The sequence below is a fragment of the Platichthys flesus genome, chromosome 24, assembly GCF_949316205.1.
Source record: "Platichthys flesus chromosome 24, fPlaFle2.1, whole genome shotgun sequence".
Classification (NCBI taxonomy): Eukaryota; Metazoa; Chordata; class Actinopteri; order Pleuronectiformes; family Pleuronectidae; genus Platichthys; species Platichthys flesus.
This window is the reverse complement of record NC_084968.1, coordinates 3,635,022-3,655,226: the sequence shown is the minus strand read 5'-3', so window position 1 is coordinate 3,655,226 and position 20,205 is coordinate 3,635,022. Positions and strand designations below refer to the sequence as shown.

At 40.4% G+C, this 20,205-nt stretch overlaps 1 protein-coding gene across 4 annotated transcripts in view; it reads left to right on the top strand.

Moving 5' to 3' along the window:
- Positions 1 to 20,205, top strand: part of nrxn2b (neurexin 2b) — a 598,599-nt gene that overhangs the window by 309,534 nt on the left and 268,860 nt on the right. For all 4 annotated transcript variants that reach the window (XM_062384235.1, XM_062384230.1, XM_062384231.1 and 1 more), the window contains 3 exons: positions 12,534 to 12,653; positions 13,516 to 13,897; positions 15,043 to 15,233. In XM_062384235.1, coding sequence (XP_062240219.1) covers positions 12,534 to 12,653; positions 13,516 to 13,897; positions 15,043 to 15,233 — 693 coding nt within the window. The remainder of the gene's footprint in view (positions 1 to 12,533; positions 12,654 to 13,515; positions 13,898 to 15,042; positions 15,234 to 20,205) is intronic.

The window sequence follows — 20,205 nt, the reverse complement described above, 5'->3', positions numbered from 1 at the left end:
TCATTACACAGACTCTAATGAGAGAACCCGCAACAGCCTGGAGCTGTCTAAGCCCATCCTGCCTTGCAGGACTGATGGCTATCCCTTGGGGCCATCCCCTCCTGCCACATAATAGTGGGAAATACGGTTTAAATCATAAATCAGCATTCCCCCGGGACCTTTTTCTAGAATGCTAGGGTACGAGATGTGAGCAGGGGGAAGGAAAAAAAAGAAACTGTGAGAACGAAGGAAACTGATAAGAAGCAGGCAATGGAAGGTGAGCATCAAACGGGAAATTAAGGAGGGAGGTTGCAGATGGTAGTATGAAAGGGAAGGAGTGTGTTGCCTGTGTTTGAAGATCCAAAGGGAGCTCCAAAACTCTTGAGCGGAAGGGCAAAATGTATGATTTATTCCCAGCTTCACAAAATCAATCTGCTGTCCTCTCAACTTCTTCCAGACTCAAATATGTCTTCCTGCGGTGGCCATCTGCAATTCCAGAGGCTATCAACAACGGTTATCTTGTCATGGATGCTAAAGCACCAGCACACCCCTCCTGCACATCAGCGAGAACAGTGGGAAAGAAAAAGTGTGTGGCCGCTGATAGCAGGCAGTGAATACAAATGTCTGTATGCGAGAAAGCATTGCACACATATTTCTGCCTCAAAGTGGGACTCCCGTTGTCACACAAACATGAACACAGTGGCTGCCTTATCACAGTAATTGGTGCAGGGGGTCAGAGTGGCAGGCGTAGATAATCATGGCTGGGGGTTATAATCTGTTTGCTGCTCCCCTCACTTCTTATTCGTCTTCTTTCATCGACCCCTCCCTTATCATCATAGTGATACATACCCAGACACAGTTTCATACTCGGCCACCTCCCCTCTTTCTAGTCCTTGTTCGTGATGCAGCACCACGCCTGAGATGTTTTGGATGCTGCTGCAGGGGGGCTGTTTTGCTGTTGTGTCAGCATGCTATGGTGTCCTCAGCTGACTGCCAGACCTCCCCACTTAATTATCCTCAGTCCCTTTCATACGCCCACAAAAATACAGCCCCACAACCCCTCCACTCCCCTCAAAGAAATAGCTCTCTTCACAGATTTATATGACACATAACACAGAACAAAGAGCTGCTTTAGGGGGGACTTGATGGATTCATTGTTGAGAAATGTGGGTTAGAATTGTGACAATGGTTAGTGGGAGGAAAGAAAAAAATATAAATGTAGTGAGGAGCAACTGTAAATTGAGGAGTGGGAAGCGGGAAAGGGCCGATAGATGGAAGGTCTTGATGTAGATGTCTCCTTGCATTTTTATCAGAGTAATCTGCTCATATCTTTCATTTTCATCACAGCACTTTTTTGCTGTTAGTATACTGCTGCCATTTGGAATGGACACGTGCAGGCACACTTGTGTGCACTCACACAAACATTCACACACACGCCCAGCTTTTCATTAGATCTGCAGCGATAGGCCTCCAATCCTTTGAGATAGAAAACATGATATCTTAAGATGGGAGCCAAATGGCATTATCGTCAAAGGAGGTCTTATCCTGATATCTCTGAAGAGCAAAGACATTCCTGTCTCTCACCATATAAACCATATTAACTGCTGCAGCCTTATATAACCTGCTGGTATTGGTCTTTGCTTTTACAGAAAAATATCTTGTCCATATGGGTCACTTTCCTCCATTGAGGAACTCTCACCGCTCTCTTAAACCACAGAGCACAGCAGTAGAAAATACATTTCTACTTCTATGGTCTCTGTGTGTATATAATAACCATATGGTAAATTATCCTTTTTTGCACAATGACGAAACTGTAGAAACTATCTGGCGTGGACATTTTCAAATCTGAAAGTCGATGAAGGCAGTTACTGGTCGTGAATCATGATGTCACAGCCATATGTTTCTATATAGAGCCTAATTACATAGTCCTTTGTCTTTGTATGTACTTGTAGACATATGTATGAGAAACAAGTAATTTTACATGTTTTTCTCAACATTGAGTTCAGCAAATCTTCCAGGACTCATTTTAAGATGTACATGGAAAAGACCAGTGAACAATAATGTTGAATTAAACTGAGCAGTAGACTAAAATTCACTGCAAAACCCCATTTGTTTTACTCGTATGTGCACATTTGTCATTATAATGTGTATCATTGCTTACTTGTTCAGTTCAAGCAGGCATATTTATCTCGATATTAGATTCTGAATAGAGAAAAAAACGGCAATCTAAATGAATCACAATTAGCCAAAGGATAAATATTTTCCTGTGCTCACCGTGGCATATTTATTGTAAACATTTTTTTCTTAAACCAAGGCCCATTCAAATCATAATGTGTCTGTGGCTGTAATTAATAGACTTTAAGTTAATTAAGAACATAGAGTGTTGTGTTCATAATTTCTTTATCACAGAGCTTTGAATGGATATGTGGTCTTCTAATCAAAGCAAACAAGAATACAAAACAGTCACAAAGCAAATAAGTGAAAATCACCCCTGAAGAGCTTCCAGTGTGATTCATATTTAAAAACTAAGCCATGTCTCATTATCTGATTTCCATTTGAAAGTAAGGTCATGTTCTGCTCAATGGGAATTATTATAAACCGTAGGAAATGACACAGCCACCTGTAGTGTTGTAATTAACTTCAATAAATATGTGAAATACATAAACAGTGTTGGCAGTGTTGGTGGCACTGAAGTAGCATTATAAGTATATGAGAACAAATCATACTTTATATACGCCTGTCCTTCATTTCCACTAAACAAGAACACCTGTCTAACTCCAGAAGTAAACTCTTCTTAAACAAGAAGCATTCTCAACAGATCAAATTTTAAAACCTACAATATGTCAAAAACATGCACTTTTGTGTTTACCTCTACCTTATTAGATGGCATCTTTGCAGCCGAGCAAAAGATGAAAGATGTCCCCAGTCTAAAATAGTAATGACTAAGCTCAAAAGAAATACAGGAGAATGACTATACCCTCTCCAATAGTTTCCACCGAATCTAGAACATTACATTTCATAAACACAAAATACAACTACAACCTGTCATGGGACTTCTACAGACGCCTCGATGGCTGTAGAAGAGAAACCGGCCAAATATAGAGTATGACATGCGATCATAGCTAATAGGTCATTTGCATCGATAGAGTTTCAGTTAGGTTTTAAGAACCATCATGCTTCAGTCAAAACAAATGGTACTTATTTGAAAATACAGGCTAAACTCCCCAGCGATTATGGGGCCTAGATCTCTTGACTGGCTCATTGTCAGTCAGTAGTACTTTGTTCTGAATAAGAGATCATTTTTAAAGGTGAAGTTTTCTCATCGTCAGTAACCAACAGCTTTAAAAGCTTTGGATTCCGTCATCTCGCTGTTTCCTCTATGCAGGATGTAAAGACAGTTTTTTTTACAGAAATGAGCCAGAGAGGCCCTCACATGATGAATAAACCTGATTGCCTGCTGGTGGGTTTGTGTATTAGAGGGGAGCATTTTGCTTTTGGGGAAACACTATCTGTATCTTCAATTTCAGACATATGATTGCAGAACACTGTAATAACTTCATTATTTCCTGCCATGAGGATTGAGAGAACATATCAGAGGGTGTTAAGTAAAAGTGATATTAAGTAGTTTTTAATAAACATTAAAATTATATTAAACAAATTGTTATGTTTCCTCGTCACTCACTTTAAACTTTTTATATTTACCCAACCATAATTTCTACTGTCTTATTTTTAATTCAAGTACTTTGAATTAAAAGCTTACATGTTTGCTTTAACTACCAATAACTTTACTGTATTATTTTCTAAATACATTGATTTAAATAAACCTGAGACAACTAAACTGTAAAGATCAGGTCCAGGTAACACCTCGCGTAAATGTTAATTATCAGGCTGCTTTCATGCCACCATAGTCTTCAGGTGTTTCAGTGTTTGAATCACCCCTGCTATTATTTGCAACCCTACAGTTGGCTGTGTCATTTCCTTCAGTTTATAGTAATTCCCCGAATGAGCCATTGGGCATAACATTACCTCACTTTCAAATGCAAATCAGATAATAATCATATGCAGCGGAAAAAAAACACATTGAATAACTTAAAGCTGAATGAATAAACATGTGACCTGCATATTTCTAAGCACTTTGGAAACAAAGTCTGCTCTCCCACCTGTCACAATGTACCTTTACTTTGTTTTCTTTGCTTGTAAATGCAGTGATGAATCATTTTCATTTTTAAATAACACCAGCAAACTTGGACAGATACCACTATGCCCTGTTTGCTTTTCATAAGGGATTTGACACATAGCATTTTGCACAGAGCGTCCTCAATCTCTATTAACATTTCTAACAAACGTGTTTAGCATATGAGAGCAGCGGCAGCAGGGTTGTATGGTGTCGAATTGTGGCCCTGCTGTCCAGACAGCAGTCGACTGGGGTAATCAAGTGTGAAGGTTGTGAGGAGCAAACAGCCATTAACTTCCCAAACACAGGCCATCATCACCGTCTGCGGAACACCGAGGGGAGGGCGTGTGTGTCGGTGTGTGAATGAGAGCAAGTGTAAGGGCTGGAGAGCGTGGTTTAGCATTTTGTGTGTGTGAGTCCTTCATTGCTTTCTGATGATGGATAGAGTGGATTGTGATTGTGAGTGTGTCTGATGCCAAGTGTGGGTGCACAGTGTGTGTCTGCTGCTATAACTGTCATAAGATGAGAAGAGAAGCGTGTGCTTGTGTTTGTGCACGTACACATCTGAATGTGTGCAATGGTGCTTGCAGCATGGAAGTTTAAAGCCTTTACTATCGTCTCTCATAAATTATCTTTGCTGTGAGTACATTTGCGTTCTTTCAGAAATGTATACCATTTCATCAATTTATACAGATTTTAAGGCAAATCATGCATCCTACTCTGTGTCCCTATTCAACGTGATTTTAGCGCACATTATTCCCATATGGCTGTACAGTATGCCTGTGCTGGCCTGTGACCGCTTGTTTGACATGCCACTGTGTCCGCCGGTGTGATGCCATGCCGATCCAACCCATCTGCTCTGGGCCAAGCTGGCACAGGGGAGAATACATTGGAGGCAGGCAAAAGGGCATTGGACGTGGGGTTTGGTGAGGCATGGCATCCAAAAACCCTCCTGAACTACTGCCCTCAAAACAGTCCAGAGCACAAACAAGGGTGTGATGGGCTGTTAGTTCTCAGTAGAGACCAGGAAACAAATATTTAAAAATTGATGTGCAGTCCACATTACTAGGTGCAGAGTAGGGTCTGCATTATATTAGGACAGACAGACAAAAAAAGTGTGTGTGTGTGTGTGTGTGTGTGTGTGTGTGTGTGTGTGTGTGTGTGTGTGTGTGTGTGTGTGTGTGTGTGTGTGTGTGTGTGTGTGTGTGTGTGTGTGTGTGTGTGTGTGTGTGTGTGTGTGTGTCAACGTCTTTTAATAAGTGTTTTCATAAACTCTCAATCAAAGACTATGTATAAACATTAGTGTTGTTCATGTTCTAATAATGTTGATGAGTGTCTGTGTTTATAGGTAAAATATAGTAAGCGCAAGTCGGCAAGTGTGTGTGTGTGTGTGTGGTTGGTTACATTTCCCCCAGGTTCTGGGACTATGATAAAGAAGCATTGCAATTTGTTTAAATAGTAATAGTAATCAATTTGACCTGGGATAAACATGAATACTAGAAGTTTCCACTGTACTACAATTTAGAAGATGGGAAGTGGTGGTGGCACGGAATTTGATGGAGGCGCTGGCAAATCTCTATGCAGGAAAAACGTTGAACAGGCCTGTCAATGATATTTATTTTTTAAACATATTATTTCAGGCAGCTGGGTTCTGCCAAATCAATGGCAAATCAATGGCAAGTTGAGAAGATTGTGAGGAGATGCAGTTTAAGAGGGTGTGTGAAAAAAGCAGAATACTTTGAGCTGAGCTGTTTGTGAATTCATGTAAGTTTTTGTAGACAGTAGTTTGTTATGCAGCCATTTGAGGGGATATAGACTGTGTTAAAAGAAGAAAAGGATTTTCTGAGACGCAGACAAGGAAGCAACGGAGTATGTGTGTGTGTGAGGGGGATGGCGTTCCTCTTCATTACCAGCTCTAAGGAGACATGCCAGCAGCACAGATGGCAGAGGAGAGAGGGGGCATGGGGTAGGCACATAAACCTCAACTCGCCCTCAAACACCACATACATTCAAACAGTAAAATGGACATGCATATTTGTATAATAAGTCTTCAACACGCAAAATTTTTTTTTTTTACTTGTAGTCTGCTGTTTATCACCATTACTAGGCAAATTCAAACATTCTTAAAGATGTGGTCCTGAAGATCACCACACATTCCCACATAAACAAGTGCCATGATGCCACACCATGATGTTCCTGTGCCAGTTTGTTGGCTGGGAAAGCTGCCTTGCTGACACTGCATCTCTCTATCTTTTGGCACTCTCACATACTGTAACACACTCACACACACACACACACACACACACACACACACACACACACACACACACACACACTGCCCCTACTCTCCAATAAGGGTTTTTTCCCTCCAAACCCTTGCTGTCACCACTCTTATAACCTGAAACATAAGTTAAAGTTTCAACGTTTCAGCACCTTTTTCAAAACAGGTACCATTCTTATACTTATAGTCTCTCTGCCATACACACGCACATATACACACAAATGCACACTGAACATTTGTTTAAATAATGCATTCTCTAGGCCCCTACTTTACCTCAAACAATAAACTTAATTCCAAACATTGCCATCAAACCAGATTCTGACCCAAAAACAGCTTACAAGGTCGAGGACCACCCAAAATGCCCTTTCTTTCAAAAAAACTGTCCTCATTCCTTTTATAATCAATCTGCTACACATAGATAATACAGGACCCCAATGGTCCAATTACCGACATTGGTCTGGCAGGAAACCAGGGCCACGTGTTTGTGTGTGGGAGATGTATCTATTGTGTGCAGCATGCTGCTCTCATCTACAAGGTATAATGTAGTCATCTTTTTCTCTCTTATACACACGCACAGGCAGACCTCCCACAAATGTAGGTAGCAAGAAAGCCATGTAGTATCAATTCAGAGCCTACTACAGTACATCTAAGAAACCTGACACATTTCCATTGTAGACGATGATTTGTAAATCCCTCCTTAAGCATGAATTATGCATTTACTAAATAGTGTTAATTATGACTAGCTAGCTGGGTAACGGCAATGGCACAAGACTAAGATACAATGAAATATCCATAATTATTTATTCTTTTAATTATTTTACATATAATTTACACCTCTCCAACAGACATATTGCAGCTGTTGTTGCCGTTTTGTGCATATCATGCCATGAAAGGTGTACCAATATGCTCCATTTTAAGACTGCTGGACATTTCCACACCATTTCTAGAAAAGTTTTGTCAAATCTAAGCTCAGCGGGTAACAAACTCAATGTCATTAGCCACATTATGATGACATTTTCTAACTTTTATACACTATGCTGATTCAAAGATCCCAATTGTTTAACTTAGTTCTGATATCATACTTCATATTTAGTAATATAATCATTCAATTTGAATAAAGATTATTCAATAAGAATTGTCCCATCCACCACCCAGCGCTGGTGATGGCTCAATTCTGATTCTCATGGCAATGCTGCCATTCAGAACATAACAATCCTGCTGGGTGTTTCTTATGTTTTCAGTTTTATAGAACCAATTCAATTTATTTATTTTTGAAAGTGTTATCCATCTTAAACAGGATGTGCTCATTTCTGTGTGATTTTTAACAAAAGAGTGTCTTCACTATACAATGTGCTTTCCCAGATGGGTGCACAACAGGGGGTTGCCTGAGGTCCATCACTTGGTAGTAAATGCTAATCGTGAACATAAATAAGTCCTCCACTCATATGACACATACACACATTCTCTTTTTAATTTTATTGATACATCTTTTTTTCTGTCCCCACGTATTCCATATTAATCCACAAAGATGCCAAGTGTTACAACTCCCTCTGGCCAGCAGTTGGTCTCTCAGGTTGTGTTTTTAACCTCCTCTACTGCTCTCCATGAAAAATCCATTTCAATCATCTTGTATCCACCCTCATCTCCGCATCTTCTTTTTTCTTTCCCCCCTGCTCAGTCTCTCATCCTCTCGCGCCACATTTTCGTCAAAACTCACATCAGCATCAGTGTCCTTCCTCTTTCCTCAGAGTGGGGCTGCTGAGCTGAGAATGAAACTCTGGGGATTGTGGATATTTCTTGAGCCCATTTTAATTGGACTGCAGTCCACTGTTGTATTTTCTTTTCTCTCATGGGTGTGTGGGTGTGTGTGTGTGTTTGTGTGTGTATGTTTCGCTTCTTGGAAACTCGTGACCTCAAACGTCCTGCTAGCTGCTCATAATAATGTTCTCTTGCAGGGAATTTGAATTACAGAGCTTGAACTGGCATTCATTGCTGTCTCCTATACTTGAGGATGGCAGGTTCTGTCAAACATCGTAAAACAGAATATCACGCTGTTGTAAAAGGGGAAATCAACTTACATAGCAGCTCAGGTTCTCCTGTTAAGTTGAGTCAGTGTTGAGATGAAAAATGGCAAAGTGGCACATTCAGGGCACAGCATTGTGCAGATACATTCTGTTCCATGTTAAATGTCTGTTCTCTCAGGGATGAGTAGGGGCTTTCCCATGCTACAGTGATGTATTACATGCAAATGTGTTGCTTTCTCTGCTATACCTTCAAATCCATACAGCATTTTAATATAAAGTGTGATACTCTCTACATCAGAATGGTTTGGGACACAGTCAGGTTAGCTCAAACATCATGTTGAATCCCCTTAGCAAGCATTGACTCTTTGAATTTCTGACACTGCACCCAGCAGTTACCCCTCACCTGTATAATCCCACCACTCTAAATACATATGCTTCAGACACCCCGATAAACTGCTTAGTTCAGTGGCTTGCCCTTGTGAATGACTGCATGACTCATGGCAGGTTATTTTGCCATCTACTGTACCAACAGCAAACTTGCCAGGGACTGCCTGTGGCCCTATCAAGCTGTGGTAGTGTCGTTAAGCCAATGCTCTGGCTAGCAGTGATCGTTCCTGTTTGGCAAGCTCCGAGCCCCCTGGTCAGCATTAGACTCTGCTGCGCTCGTTAGCGTAAGAACCATTTCGGGAAAGCTTGCTGCTTTGTGGCCAGCATCAGTCAGGAATGATTGGAGTGACAGTGGGGTGGATGGACCACACAGGGCCCAGTATCATGTAGAATGTAAAAGAACCAAACTGAAACATGTCTCATAACATTGTTTCACCATTCTAGGTTCATTTTGGGGCTTATAGTTGAGGTGTGTCAGTGACTGAGAGGAGACAATTCATTGTGCTTGGCAACTTATTGAATTTGTCAGATGCTTCTATTTTAAGATGGTCAGACGTCTTGAGTGAAAACATTTTCATCAGTGGTCTGAATGATCTCTCGATCTCTGTGCCACTTTCAGAGAAAAACATTTTAATGTAATTTGCTGATTGTTAGAATAGAAATGCTGTCATCATAGCCTACTGAACACTGATGTTCAGCTTCACTCAAATTGTTTTGATTGTGGTTTAGACAGGATAATTATACAACAGTGCTCTAGTACTGCACACACATAGCCTGAATAGAGACTGATGGCAACAAACAGCAGCCATTTGCTGTCAGCTTGTGTTTCATTGATCCGATTACATTAATGATGGCTGTCTACCAAGAGAACCGAGCAGCCACTGATGGATGAATGCTGGTAATAGTGCAACAACCCGCAAACATCACACCTCTCATTTCTGATGTGGTGACACAGCCAATGAAGGTAATTTACACTCCTGGCTATTTTTACACTGGTTAAGAAATCTCCCTGGCACGTCTTCGTCTCCCATGTGGCATATTTAGGAAGTGCCAGGCAAATAGTGGTTCTGTAAGGGGACAAAAGAGATGCAGAGATGAGGAAAGAAGGAGCTTCTGTTCATGTGAAGGCAGCCCTCTGCCATGCTGATCGCCAACATAAAGCAAGAGGGCACAAGTGACAGCCTGAGAATTAATTGCATTTCAATAATTACCAGCTCTGTTATTAATGAGCTTTGCGTCCCCCTTTGTTTTTCTAGCAATTAGTACTTTGCTCTGCAAGTGGCTGCATTAAAGGCTTAGCGGCTCATTTAACCCTGGACCACTAGCTCTCAGCTTTCTTGTTTGCAATCTCACCTGGGCAGTGAAGTGAGGCTTCACTTCACTTTCAGCAATATGCCACCAGGTGTTTCATCAGTATGAGGTTTTGAGGAATATGTTTTGATTAATTCTGTTCACATCATCAGTTGGGCGTCAAGCCAACACGCAAGTCAAATTATGTAAGATGTATGTAATGTAAGATAGCGTGTTATAATTTTCATTGTCATCCTCCTGATCTCTGCAAGTTATTCTTGAATGGTTGAATAGCCCAACCCAACTTTAGAGAAGAGAGTATGACAGTGGCCTTGGGTGTGTGTTGAAACTGTGCATCACCCTATGCCCCTACACCCTAATGGGTCCCAGGCTGCACTTCTACCACCTTCTACCCAGAGCTTCTGGTTGATTGGCTAGCTCGAGCAGAGTATATATCCTATCTTCCCTCATTGTTACTGTTATTTTGTTTCAAACAGTGCTTGCTATGTATGCAGCAGTGGCCCTTACTCTCCTGCGGCCTGTGGCAGCCAAGCTAAATAAATATTGCATGGCCTCCATTCTAAAGGGTAGTCATTCCCCTTCATTTGTGCTGCCTTAGACTCTTCTAACTTTTACGATCTTGCATCAGCCAGCCAGCTCTCCGGCTGCTCTGTTGCCCTTTGGTTCTCAGTTTTTAGTTTTTTTTTAAAGGCTCCTTTTTACTCCTGGTTTTTATGATCTTTATTTGTTATATATTTATATATATGTATATATATATATATATATATATATATATATATATATTTTTTTTTATGCTGTTTCCTATTTATCTTTGTTTCAGCTTTACTTTTGCTGGTAAGTTTAATAAACTCCTGCTCTCGTTGCAGCAATATAGCAGGCATTTCCGTTATATTTACTTCACACATGGTTTGATCAAAAGTATATCGGTCCATTTCAGGTGGCTTAAGTCAAAAATGACATGTAAAAAAAACAATATAATAAAGTAAATTGAGTTAAAATTCATGTTTGTTCTGTAGTATATAATACACTAATGCTCCAGGCAGCCAGCCTGTCAGACTAGAGCCAATGACCCTATAAGTGAAGAGCAGTTTCTAATTTTGGATGTGCATTAAACAACTCATCAGTACTTATCGAGTATAAATACCTTTGGATGTCTAAGTTTCTTTATTTACCGGCCACAATGACACAACAGTGCCTAAAAGTGTGGTGAAGAGAAGGTGGCTGAACACAAGTGACTGGTCTCCTGTTGCATTCTGCTATCTCAGTCTGCCCTGCTGCAAACAAGGTGGAAGTCTCCTCTCATTATACTGTTCATATACACACACACACACACACACAAATCCTCTGTCCACTGATCACATTCACCTCGATGCTGTGACACTGTGCATTGCCACTCCTGCCAGGCCTTTTTGACTTCTGAAGCCACGTTGCTATACTTTCCAACTTTGACGCTTCTATTTTGAATCCTTAAAACATACTTTTTGACGTCAACTAATCCCTGACAGCCAATGCTTTGACTTTGGCCAGGAATCATGTTATTTTATCATGGTGAATTGTAAAGGTTGTGAATGACCACAGTCTTAATTCACATGTTTTATCCTGCTGTGCCTCCCTATTGCTGACATTAGGGTATATTAAACGTTTCTGAAACACCATTGCATCAAACTGTCTTTTGCCTTTCAGTGGGTGAGGTGAAACAGCAGTAGGAGAGGCGAGCGGAGGAGAGGGGAATTGGAAGTGGAGGTGTGGAAAGGGGGAATTGGGGAGGAGAACAGTTTGTGGGATGAGCGGTTAAACTTCCTCGTCTCAACTATTAACTCCTCCACTTATAGTGCGTGTTAAGCGAGTGTTCCATCTGCTTAACTGAGACATGAAAGGCTCTTTGAAAGCAGAACTCGACTTTATATAATGCTTGTAACAGCACCTCTCCAGTCGTCGTTGGCTGCCTGTTCTAATCTGATTCCTAAGCCTATCACAAGGTATATGTCCTACTGTCTTCGATGACATCCTGCTGCAGCTATCTGAGCATTTCAGAAGACATTAGATTTCACAGTCCGTCAGGCCATACATTTGATTCCTTCCATTTCCGGTATACTGGGAAAATACATCACATGAACATGTTTCGCAAACATGCTGATTTTCTCCAATAGTTCTGTCACCTATCATGTGTATATCTAGTGTGTGGGTGCGTGAGTAGACACAAACACTGTCCCCCGCTGTGCTGATTGTGATTTGATCCCGTTTCGCAAACATGCTGATTTTCTCCAATAGTTCTGTCACCTATCATGTGTATATCTAGTGTGTGGGTGCGTGAATAGACACAAACACTGTCCCCCGCTGTGCTGATTGTGATTTGATCCCCCCCTCCCTGCCACAGGCAAAGGCCCGGAGATACTGTTTGCGGGGCAGAAGCTGAACGACAACGAGTGGCACGCGGTGAAGGTGGTGCGAAGAGGCAAGAGCCTGCAGCTGTCTGTGGATAATGTCACAGTGGAAGGTTAGTTGGGTTTGGGACACAGAAGGATTAATTTGGGGTGAGGAGCAGCTAATGAAATTCTTGTGACTGTAAGGATGGGATTTACTCGAACAAACCATGTTACCTTTTTATCTTCAAAAGGAAGGTGACTAATTATGAGGATAATGAATCAGAATTATGGTTCGAAAATGTATAGTTAAACAAGTTATGGGAGATTGGTATCAAGTTTTAAATGTATACCATTTATTAAGAGCTGGATGAAATGTATGCAATTGAGACCGAGCACGTAAGAAAAATGAAAACTGTGAGGTAGCAGCTGTGTACAAAGTACGCAAGAACAGGTTCTGCCAGCTACTAAAAAAATGGCAGGAGAAGGATGAAAGGTGAAGAGAAAGGCAGGAGTCACTTGTGCTCACTGTATTGTGGCCCCAGGCAGGAGGATAAAAGGGCGAAGGAATAGGTGAGAACAGAGTGTAAGCTAGATGAGAAGCTAGATGGAGGAAAGATAGTGGGCACGTCGAGGCCAGAAGCATAGATTGACCCTCTTTTCACAAACTGGTTCATTGGGAAAAAAAAGGAGAAAGGGCACCCAGGGAGTCTTGGCAGAGTATATTAATCGGCAGTTTGCCAAGCTCATTTCTCAGCATCTCACAGTTAACACTCTGTTAATTGTGGAATGTGTATGCAGCCGGAATTCTTCAGTTCTTCTGCATTTTAATATTAACATGGATTTTCCAATAAAAAATGTATATAGATGACTTATACGTTTAACTTACTCGTCTTGAAAGCATATATGTATGTACTAATGGTTATAACGTTCCAATAATATCTCTATTTTTAAGTTCATGATGTTTTGTTTTTTCTATATTCTTCAACGTTACAGGCCAGATGACTGGTGCCCACACACGTCTCGAGTTCCACAACATCGAGACGGGCATCATGACCGAGCGTCGCTTCATATCTGTAGTGCCCTCAAACTTCATTGGCCACCTCCAGGGCCTGACCTTCAATGGCCTGCCATATCTAGACCAGTGTAAAAACGGCGACATCTCCTACTGCGAGCTGAACGCCCGCTTCGGCATGCGCCACATCATTGCAGATCCGGTGACGTTTCGGACGAAAGGCAGCTACTTAGCGTTAGCAACGTTACAAGCTTACGCCTCCATGCACCTCTTCTTTCAGTTCAAAACCACCACGCCCGAAGGCCTGATGCTTTTCAACTCTGGAGACGGGAGCGACTTCATTGTTGTGGAATTGGTGAAAGGGTGAGTTGTTTAAAAAAAAAAATGGACACTGGTCAAAACGTTTAATGTCACTTCTATGTTTGACCCTTCTTGCATCTCCAATCTGCTGTTGACAGAAAACAGAAAATTACCTGAGTTTGCATAGGGCTGAAGGTCACGGAATGTACTTTTGTAACAAATCAAACCCAAACACGGTGTGTACTGAAGTATTATTTCAAATATATGTTATGGCTGATCATCAGTTTTTTTTTTTATGAGAGTTGGTTAGGTATATGTGAGTAATTATTATCAGTTTTTATGAAAGGTCGGCTGAAATCTTTACATCCTGGAGGTTGTTATTTGCTGGTAAACAGAAAGTGTAGAACTATCTACTTCTGGTTTTCTAAAAACCTGTCATTGGTGCTTGTTTTACAATCTGACTACTTTGCAAATGTGTGAGCACTGTGCATTTCTCTGATTAAGTATTTTGGACAATTCATGAAGGATCTTGAACCCTGGAAAACCTGATTTGAATTTTCACCTAAAATACTGTGTATAATTAAGGATCAAAAGAGGCTTTAGCTATTGTGTCTCTCTTCCTCTTGTGCTCTATACTTAGCCTTGTTGTAACACAAAAGCCTGAGCTGTCTCTGCGGCATAAAGACAAGAGGCTACATAAAGGGACTAGAATAAACGAAAAAAAAAAATGCATACCTTCAATAGAACATTCACAATTGCCTTAACCCTAAACACAAAAGAGAGCCATATTTGTGTGAAGGAGGGAAGTGTGCCACCTCATATGCCTGTGGGCAAACAAGGGATTGGAGACAAAAGCAGGTTTCTATATTTACATGTCAAACCAGTGAGTAATAGCCATGGGCAGACATCAACTTGAATTGTATGTATTTACCACAGAATATGTCTTAGAGAAGAGGAGCAATACATCAGAAACATGGTAGATTTTCCAATCACTCCATCATGATAAATGAGGGGTTGAGTGCTGTTGATTGTGACCTGTATCAGTGAGGGGTCACTGAGAAGAATAAAATAACTCTTGTAATGTGAAGCCAGATCAATATGAACCATTGTTGTCCCCATTTTCCTGAAAATGAGTTATGACAGAGATGCAATGATTCACTTTTAATAATGACCTCAAACTGTCCTTACACTGATATTTTTCTTGACAGGTATGTCCACTACATCTTTGACCTTGGCAACGGGCCATCGCTGATGAAGGGCAACTCAGACAAGCCGCTCAATGACAACCAGTGGCACAACGTGGTGGTCTCCCGGGATGCCAACAACATGCATACGCTAAAGATCGACTCACGCACCGTTACTCAGCACTCCAATGGAGCCCGTAACCTGGACCTCAAAGGTAACAGCAGGCCACCCAGTGCTCAGTTATCGATTTTTCCAGAAAACATAGCTACTGATGGGAAATACTTACTACTCATCTTATTGTCAACCTTGGTTTGTCCCTTTTTGTGTTGTTGGCCTGTAGCCATGAGAGCACCCTTGCTCAAATTCATCTAAATTAGATTCACTTTCAAAATCACAGTGGCTTTTACAATAGGATCATTGTACATCCATTGGTATTCTCAAAATTTCTACAGCTGTGGCTTTACAGGAAACGGGCAATAACATCAGAATCCTTTACCAACTGATATCTTAACAAAACCTAAACACTAAAGACCAAGGTGAAAAAGGAATCATAAAACTGAAAACACTAGCAGCTTATGGTTTCATGCTTCTGTGCTTTGTTTCTTTTCCTTTCTTTTTTTACTTTCACTCACTTGTTTCAACCGAGCTGCCTGCCTGACTGGAACAAACATCGTCACATTGAGTACACTTGACTTTTACTGAGGAAACAGTGACTTTAAATGGAGACACCTTTACTACTTTGACTTTAAAGTGTGTTGCCCTCACGAGTCCTCTTGAAATAATAGCAATGGTTAGAAGGCACCCAAGTGGTAGAAAATATCTGGTCCAGGCTGACTGGTAGCTGTGGCCTTTGGATGTCTGAAGTCGTGTCTTCTGATGTATGAATTAGATGCTGGGGAGTTGCTTCCTGTGCTGCCAACAATTGACAGCATGGTAATCAAAGATGAAGAGATATTTACTTGGAAGAGAGACAATAGGAACTAGACAGTGGACAACAGAGGTTGCAAGGTAGTGTCCTTCATGCTAGACTCTTTCAAGTGCCTGTCTCTACTAGTATTAAGATTAGCTCTGGATGATTCATGTGCTCTTGAGAGCACTGTAGGTTGTTGTGTAAAAACACATCAGATTGAACTCCCAGGGCGCTTGAACGCTATTCGGAATCAAACATCAGAAGACGCCCTGATATTTTTCAGGAAGACATGATTTATTGACACTTTACCTTTCGTTGTCCTGTGGTGTATGCATGCTACAATTAGAAAGGATAATCTTAGGTCCTCTTGTTAACAGACAATAGTACTGAGCAAACAACAAACTTCCATAGGCCAAAGACACAAGGATTAAATAGTTTGAAATATCTTGTAGTGGTTTTAGCAGTAACAATTATAGTTAATGACTTATGACGCAGAAATGTCTGATGAAATGGAAATAAAATGCAATATGCATGTATGTGTATTGTCACATATGCGCTGTAGTAGGAATGTAATTACTTCAAACAGCAATTCCCAGATGTAATGTTTGCTTGTTTTTTTGAGTATAGCAAGCTGTAACATAAAGCTTTCATTATGTATTGTGTGTGATTGATGGAAAAAACACATCATCTGTGCAGTCGTTACAGCATATCTGCTCCGTTGATCTCCTACAGTAAGGTAATTGATGTATGTTATTAGATTGGGTTTTGACCTTGATTAATTGCTTCCAGGCTGTGACAGAGACTGTTTTCAATCATCACTGACATTATGCTGCAGGTGTTGGACCGTGGATTGCGTCGTAGCCAGAACCCTCATCCCTACGCCATCTTCAAATTCTCCCACCATTTGCAGTCATGTTGCACCGCGTCCTTTCTAATGAAGCAGAAATACATCACATCTAATCCCCCAGCAGAAGAGATGCACACCTGTAGCTGTCATTATAGTTTAGGAAAAGTAAAGATAATCTGTCTTCTCATTGTTTGGGAAAAGCAGTGTTCTCCAAAGCTATACAACCGTTGTCTCACTCAGCCTGACTGATTAACAGAGAATTGTACCACCTCCTTTTTAAAACCCCACCAACCAAGCGTGCGCCCCCAAGATCCCTCAGCTGCCTACTACAGAGCCATGCAGCAACAATGGCTTTATTTGCATATTCAAAATTACAGACACACTGCACAATGAATTATCTCACAAATGAAACAGAAGGCATACATTTTTTCCTTTTCAAGGCCCAATCTTCGTGGTATACATGGCTGGGGAGTGAACCTCTATCTTTATTAATCTGTGAGACACAGTGTTCTGAAACTTAGTTGTTTTCATTGACCCTTATCTCTATCTTAGCAACTCTTGTTTTCAGGGGGTGGGGGGTTGACGCGGCTCAGTGCTAGTGGGAAGAATAATGGTTGGACTTAAGTCAGGGCAAGACGTCTCACTATTCAATTCCCTTATCTAATTTGGCATTCAAACCATGCTCTTTGGTTCTGCTGTGACAATTCCCTTGCTAAAATATCATACACAGCTCAAGCACTACAGTGCCATAAACTTGGGAGTAAAGCACCAGATCTAAACCTGTATAGGTGGAGACAGACATGTATATCATGTAAACTACCACACATTTCTTCCCTTTTAGGTATGTATGTTATGGAAGTCATACAGTCACACAGACAGTGTGAAATGAAAAAAAAAAAAAAAAATAACTAAACAAAACAGAAGTCGTATAGCATCATTAAATTGTCTCACTCAATCTCTTTGCTCTGTTTTAACACCATTTCTGCCTGCATTTCGAAGAAAAAAACAATTCTCTAAGCTTTATCTGTGTAATTGCCCAGAGAAAATGGGGAAAATGGGTTTTGTGCTCTCTGTCTTACTCCTCTTTGTCTTTGGACAAGCAAAAAAATCTTCAAGGCATCCCTCTTTGTCAGCTTAAGTATGATGAGGGAGCAACACACACCCGGCCCCCGAGGATAGCACAGAGTGGATCTAGTTTTGTGTAGTCAATGCAGGTCTCAGAAGAAGACATGTTGAACATACACCAAGCAGGGAATAGAAGTCTTTCATTTCTGCTGACAACCTGCACAACACAGTGATAGCAGGTTATTTTTCCACATTCCTGCCCCCGAAATATCCTTGTTGATTATCTCAGCGATCAGTTTAAAAGGAGCCTTATCAAATATGCCACAGAAGCTTTACAATATGATAATACAAGACATGATAAAAAAATAATATTTTAGTCATGCCACTGAAGGTGAACAATACAATAAATCATGAGAGGCTTAAAATGACTGCCAAACAGAGTTCAGATTTTTGGAACAGGCAGAATTTGTGCTTGTTCATTTGATATGATAATAATTACACATTAGGACCTGTACAGTTCAGCCTCCAGCCGTAGTCTTGACTGTCTTGAACAATTAGTCAGCAGGGATAAGCAAAGGGAGAGAGAGTGTTCCTTCGTCCATATACATTTCACTAGCATAGTACATCATGATCAAAGTAGAACCACTTGTTGTCACATAACCAATTTGCATAGCTGAGCTAGAATGTAGCCTCTAACAGATTAAAATTGCCATAGACGAAATCAGACGAAGTAAGTTTTGGAATTTCCTTAAATGTAAACCAATAGGGGATGCTCAACAGTACAGATCTGTATCTGTAGACAACATGGCTCCCCAGCTGCCGATTTCCTGCAGTAAAAGTGTTGTTGATTATCACTGGATATATTCAGGGGAAAAGATTCTGCTCCATCAAACACATCCCCTTATTTTCGTTTGAAAGTGTTTAAAAAAGCAAGGTTTCATAATGTAGGGTCTTTTTTTCCACAGGGCATTTTAATATTTTGCTACATGGACCTTAGGGCCCATTTCTTTATTTACTATTTTTATAAGGCTGTTTGATACAAAATATAAATAAATATGTCAAGAACTGAAATATTGTGTGCCAGCCAGGTGGTTGTCGTCGGTACATTCTTTTTTTGTTGCGGCTTTGGTGTAATTACCAGAAATTAAAAATACCATCAACAACCTCTGGCGATGATAGCAGGAACAATTAGCGGCTTCCTCTTTATGACAGGAAGCAGCAGGTCTCATATGATATGTCTTCATTTGAGTAACACTCACCAGTAGTACCACTGGGGGTGGACAGGGGCTAATTGTCCCCATTTGTTTATGCTAATCACACCTACGTTCCCCAATTAATTTAACAAAGGTATATTGATCATTAATTCATTATTGCTACATCTGATACCTTGCACCAAGGACAGGTTAAGGTTGATTGGTGAGTGTTCTCGTACAAAGACCAAAGACAATGTAAACAATAAGCCACAATATTAAAATCAGTTACCAGTGTTGATGCTGCATAATGTGCATGTCCTCCTCATTTATTACAATTTGACATGATAAAAAAAACACAGAATTAAAAAGTTTTAGATGTGAACCCAAGCAAACAGCACTCCCCTTGTTAAACAAAATGGAAACATTTAATTAAAGCGAAATGCCCTATATAACAACAAATAGTTAAGATAACAAAGAATATAAGAGTACAAAAATGTTACCTTATATGTATAGCACTTTTCAAGGGAATTATTACTTGAATAAATTCTAAATGGCAGTAATTAGATTAAAACATTTTTGTTTCTCTGTTCCAGACCTTTACAGTAAAATGCAAATCATCGACACTTTTAACAAATCAAACTCAATTAAATAAATCAAATTGCTGTAAGTTCTAGCAACTGTGAGTTGTTTCAGTAATGGTGTTTTATTTATAATGCTGACGTTGTAGTGGTGAACAGTGTTGGTTATGTGGTAGAGGAAGTAAAAACACAGATTGCCCTGAAATAACTTGCTTCACAATGCAACGAACATGACAATATCAAAGGTATTAATACTTTTATGAAATACAGTTATGTGACACAAGGCAGAACAGTAGAATAAAACAAGCGAAGCCTTTTCAGGTTGACGAACTACAGAGAGGAGGAATAATTTGGCACACCACATTTTGACTGTGCCTGTCCCTTTCTTTTGAAGATGCTTGCTAATGAGACATACTTGTGTGGAATTGTAAATGTTCAATTTTTCAATAAATGCAGAACAAATTGAAACACAATGTAGAGAAGAGGGTTGGCAAAGGAGAGAGAGGAGGAGAGAGAGGAAAGTAGGTACACACATTTTAATGAGCTCTACTCTTGCCAGCAGTAAAATTGAGATTAGCCATTTGATCAGCTTA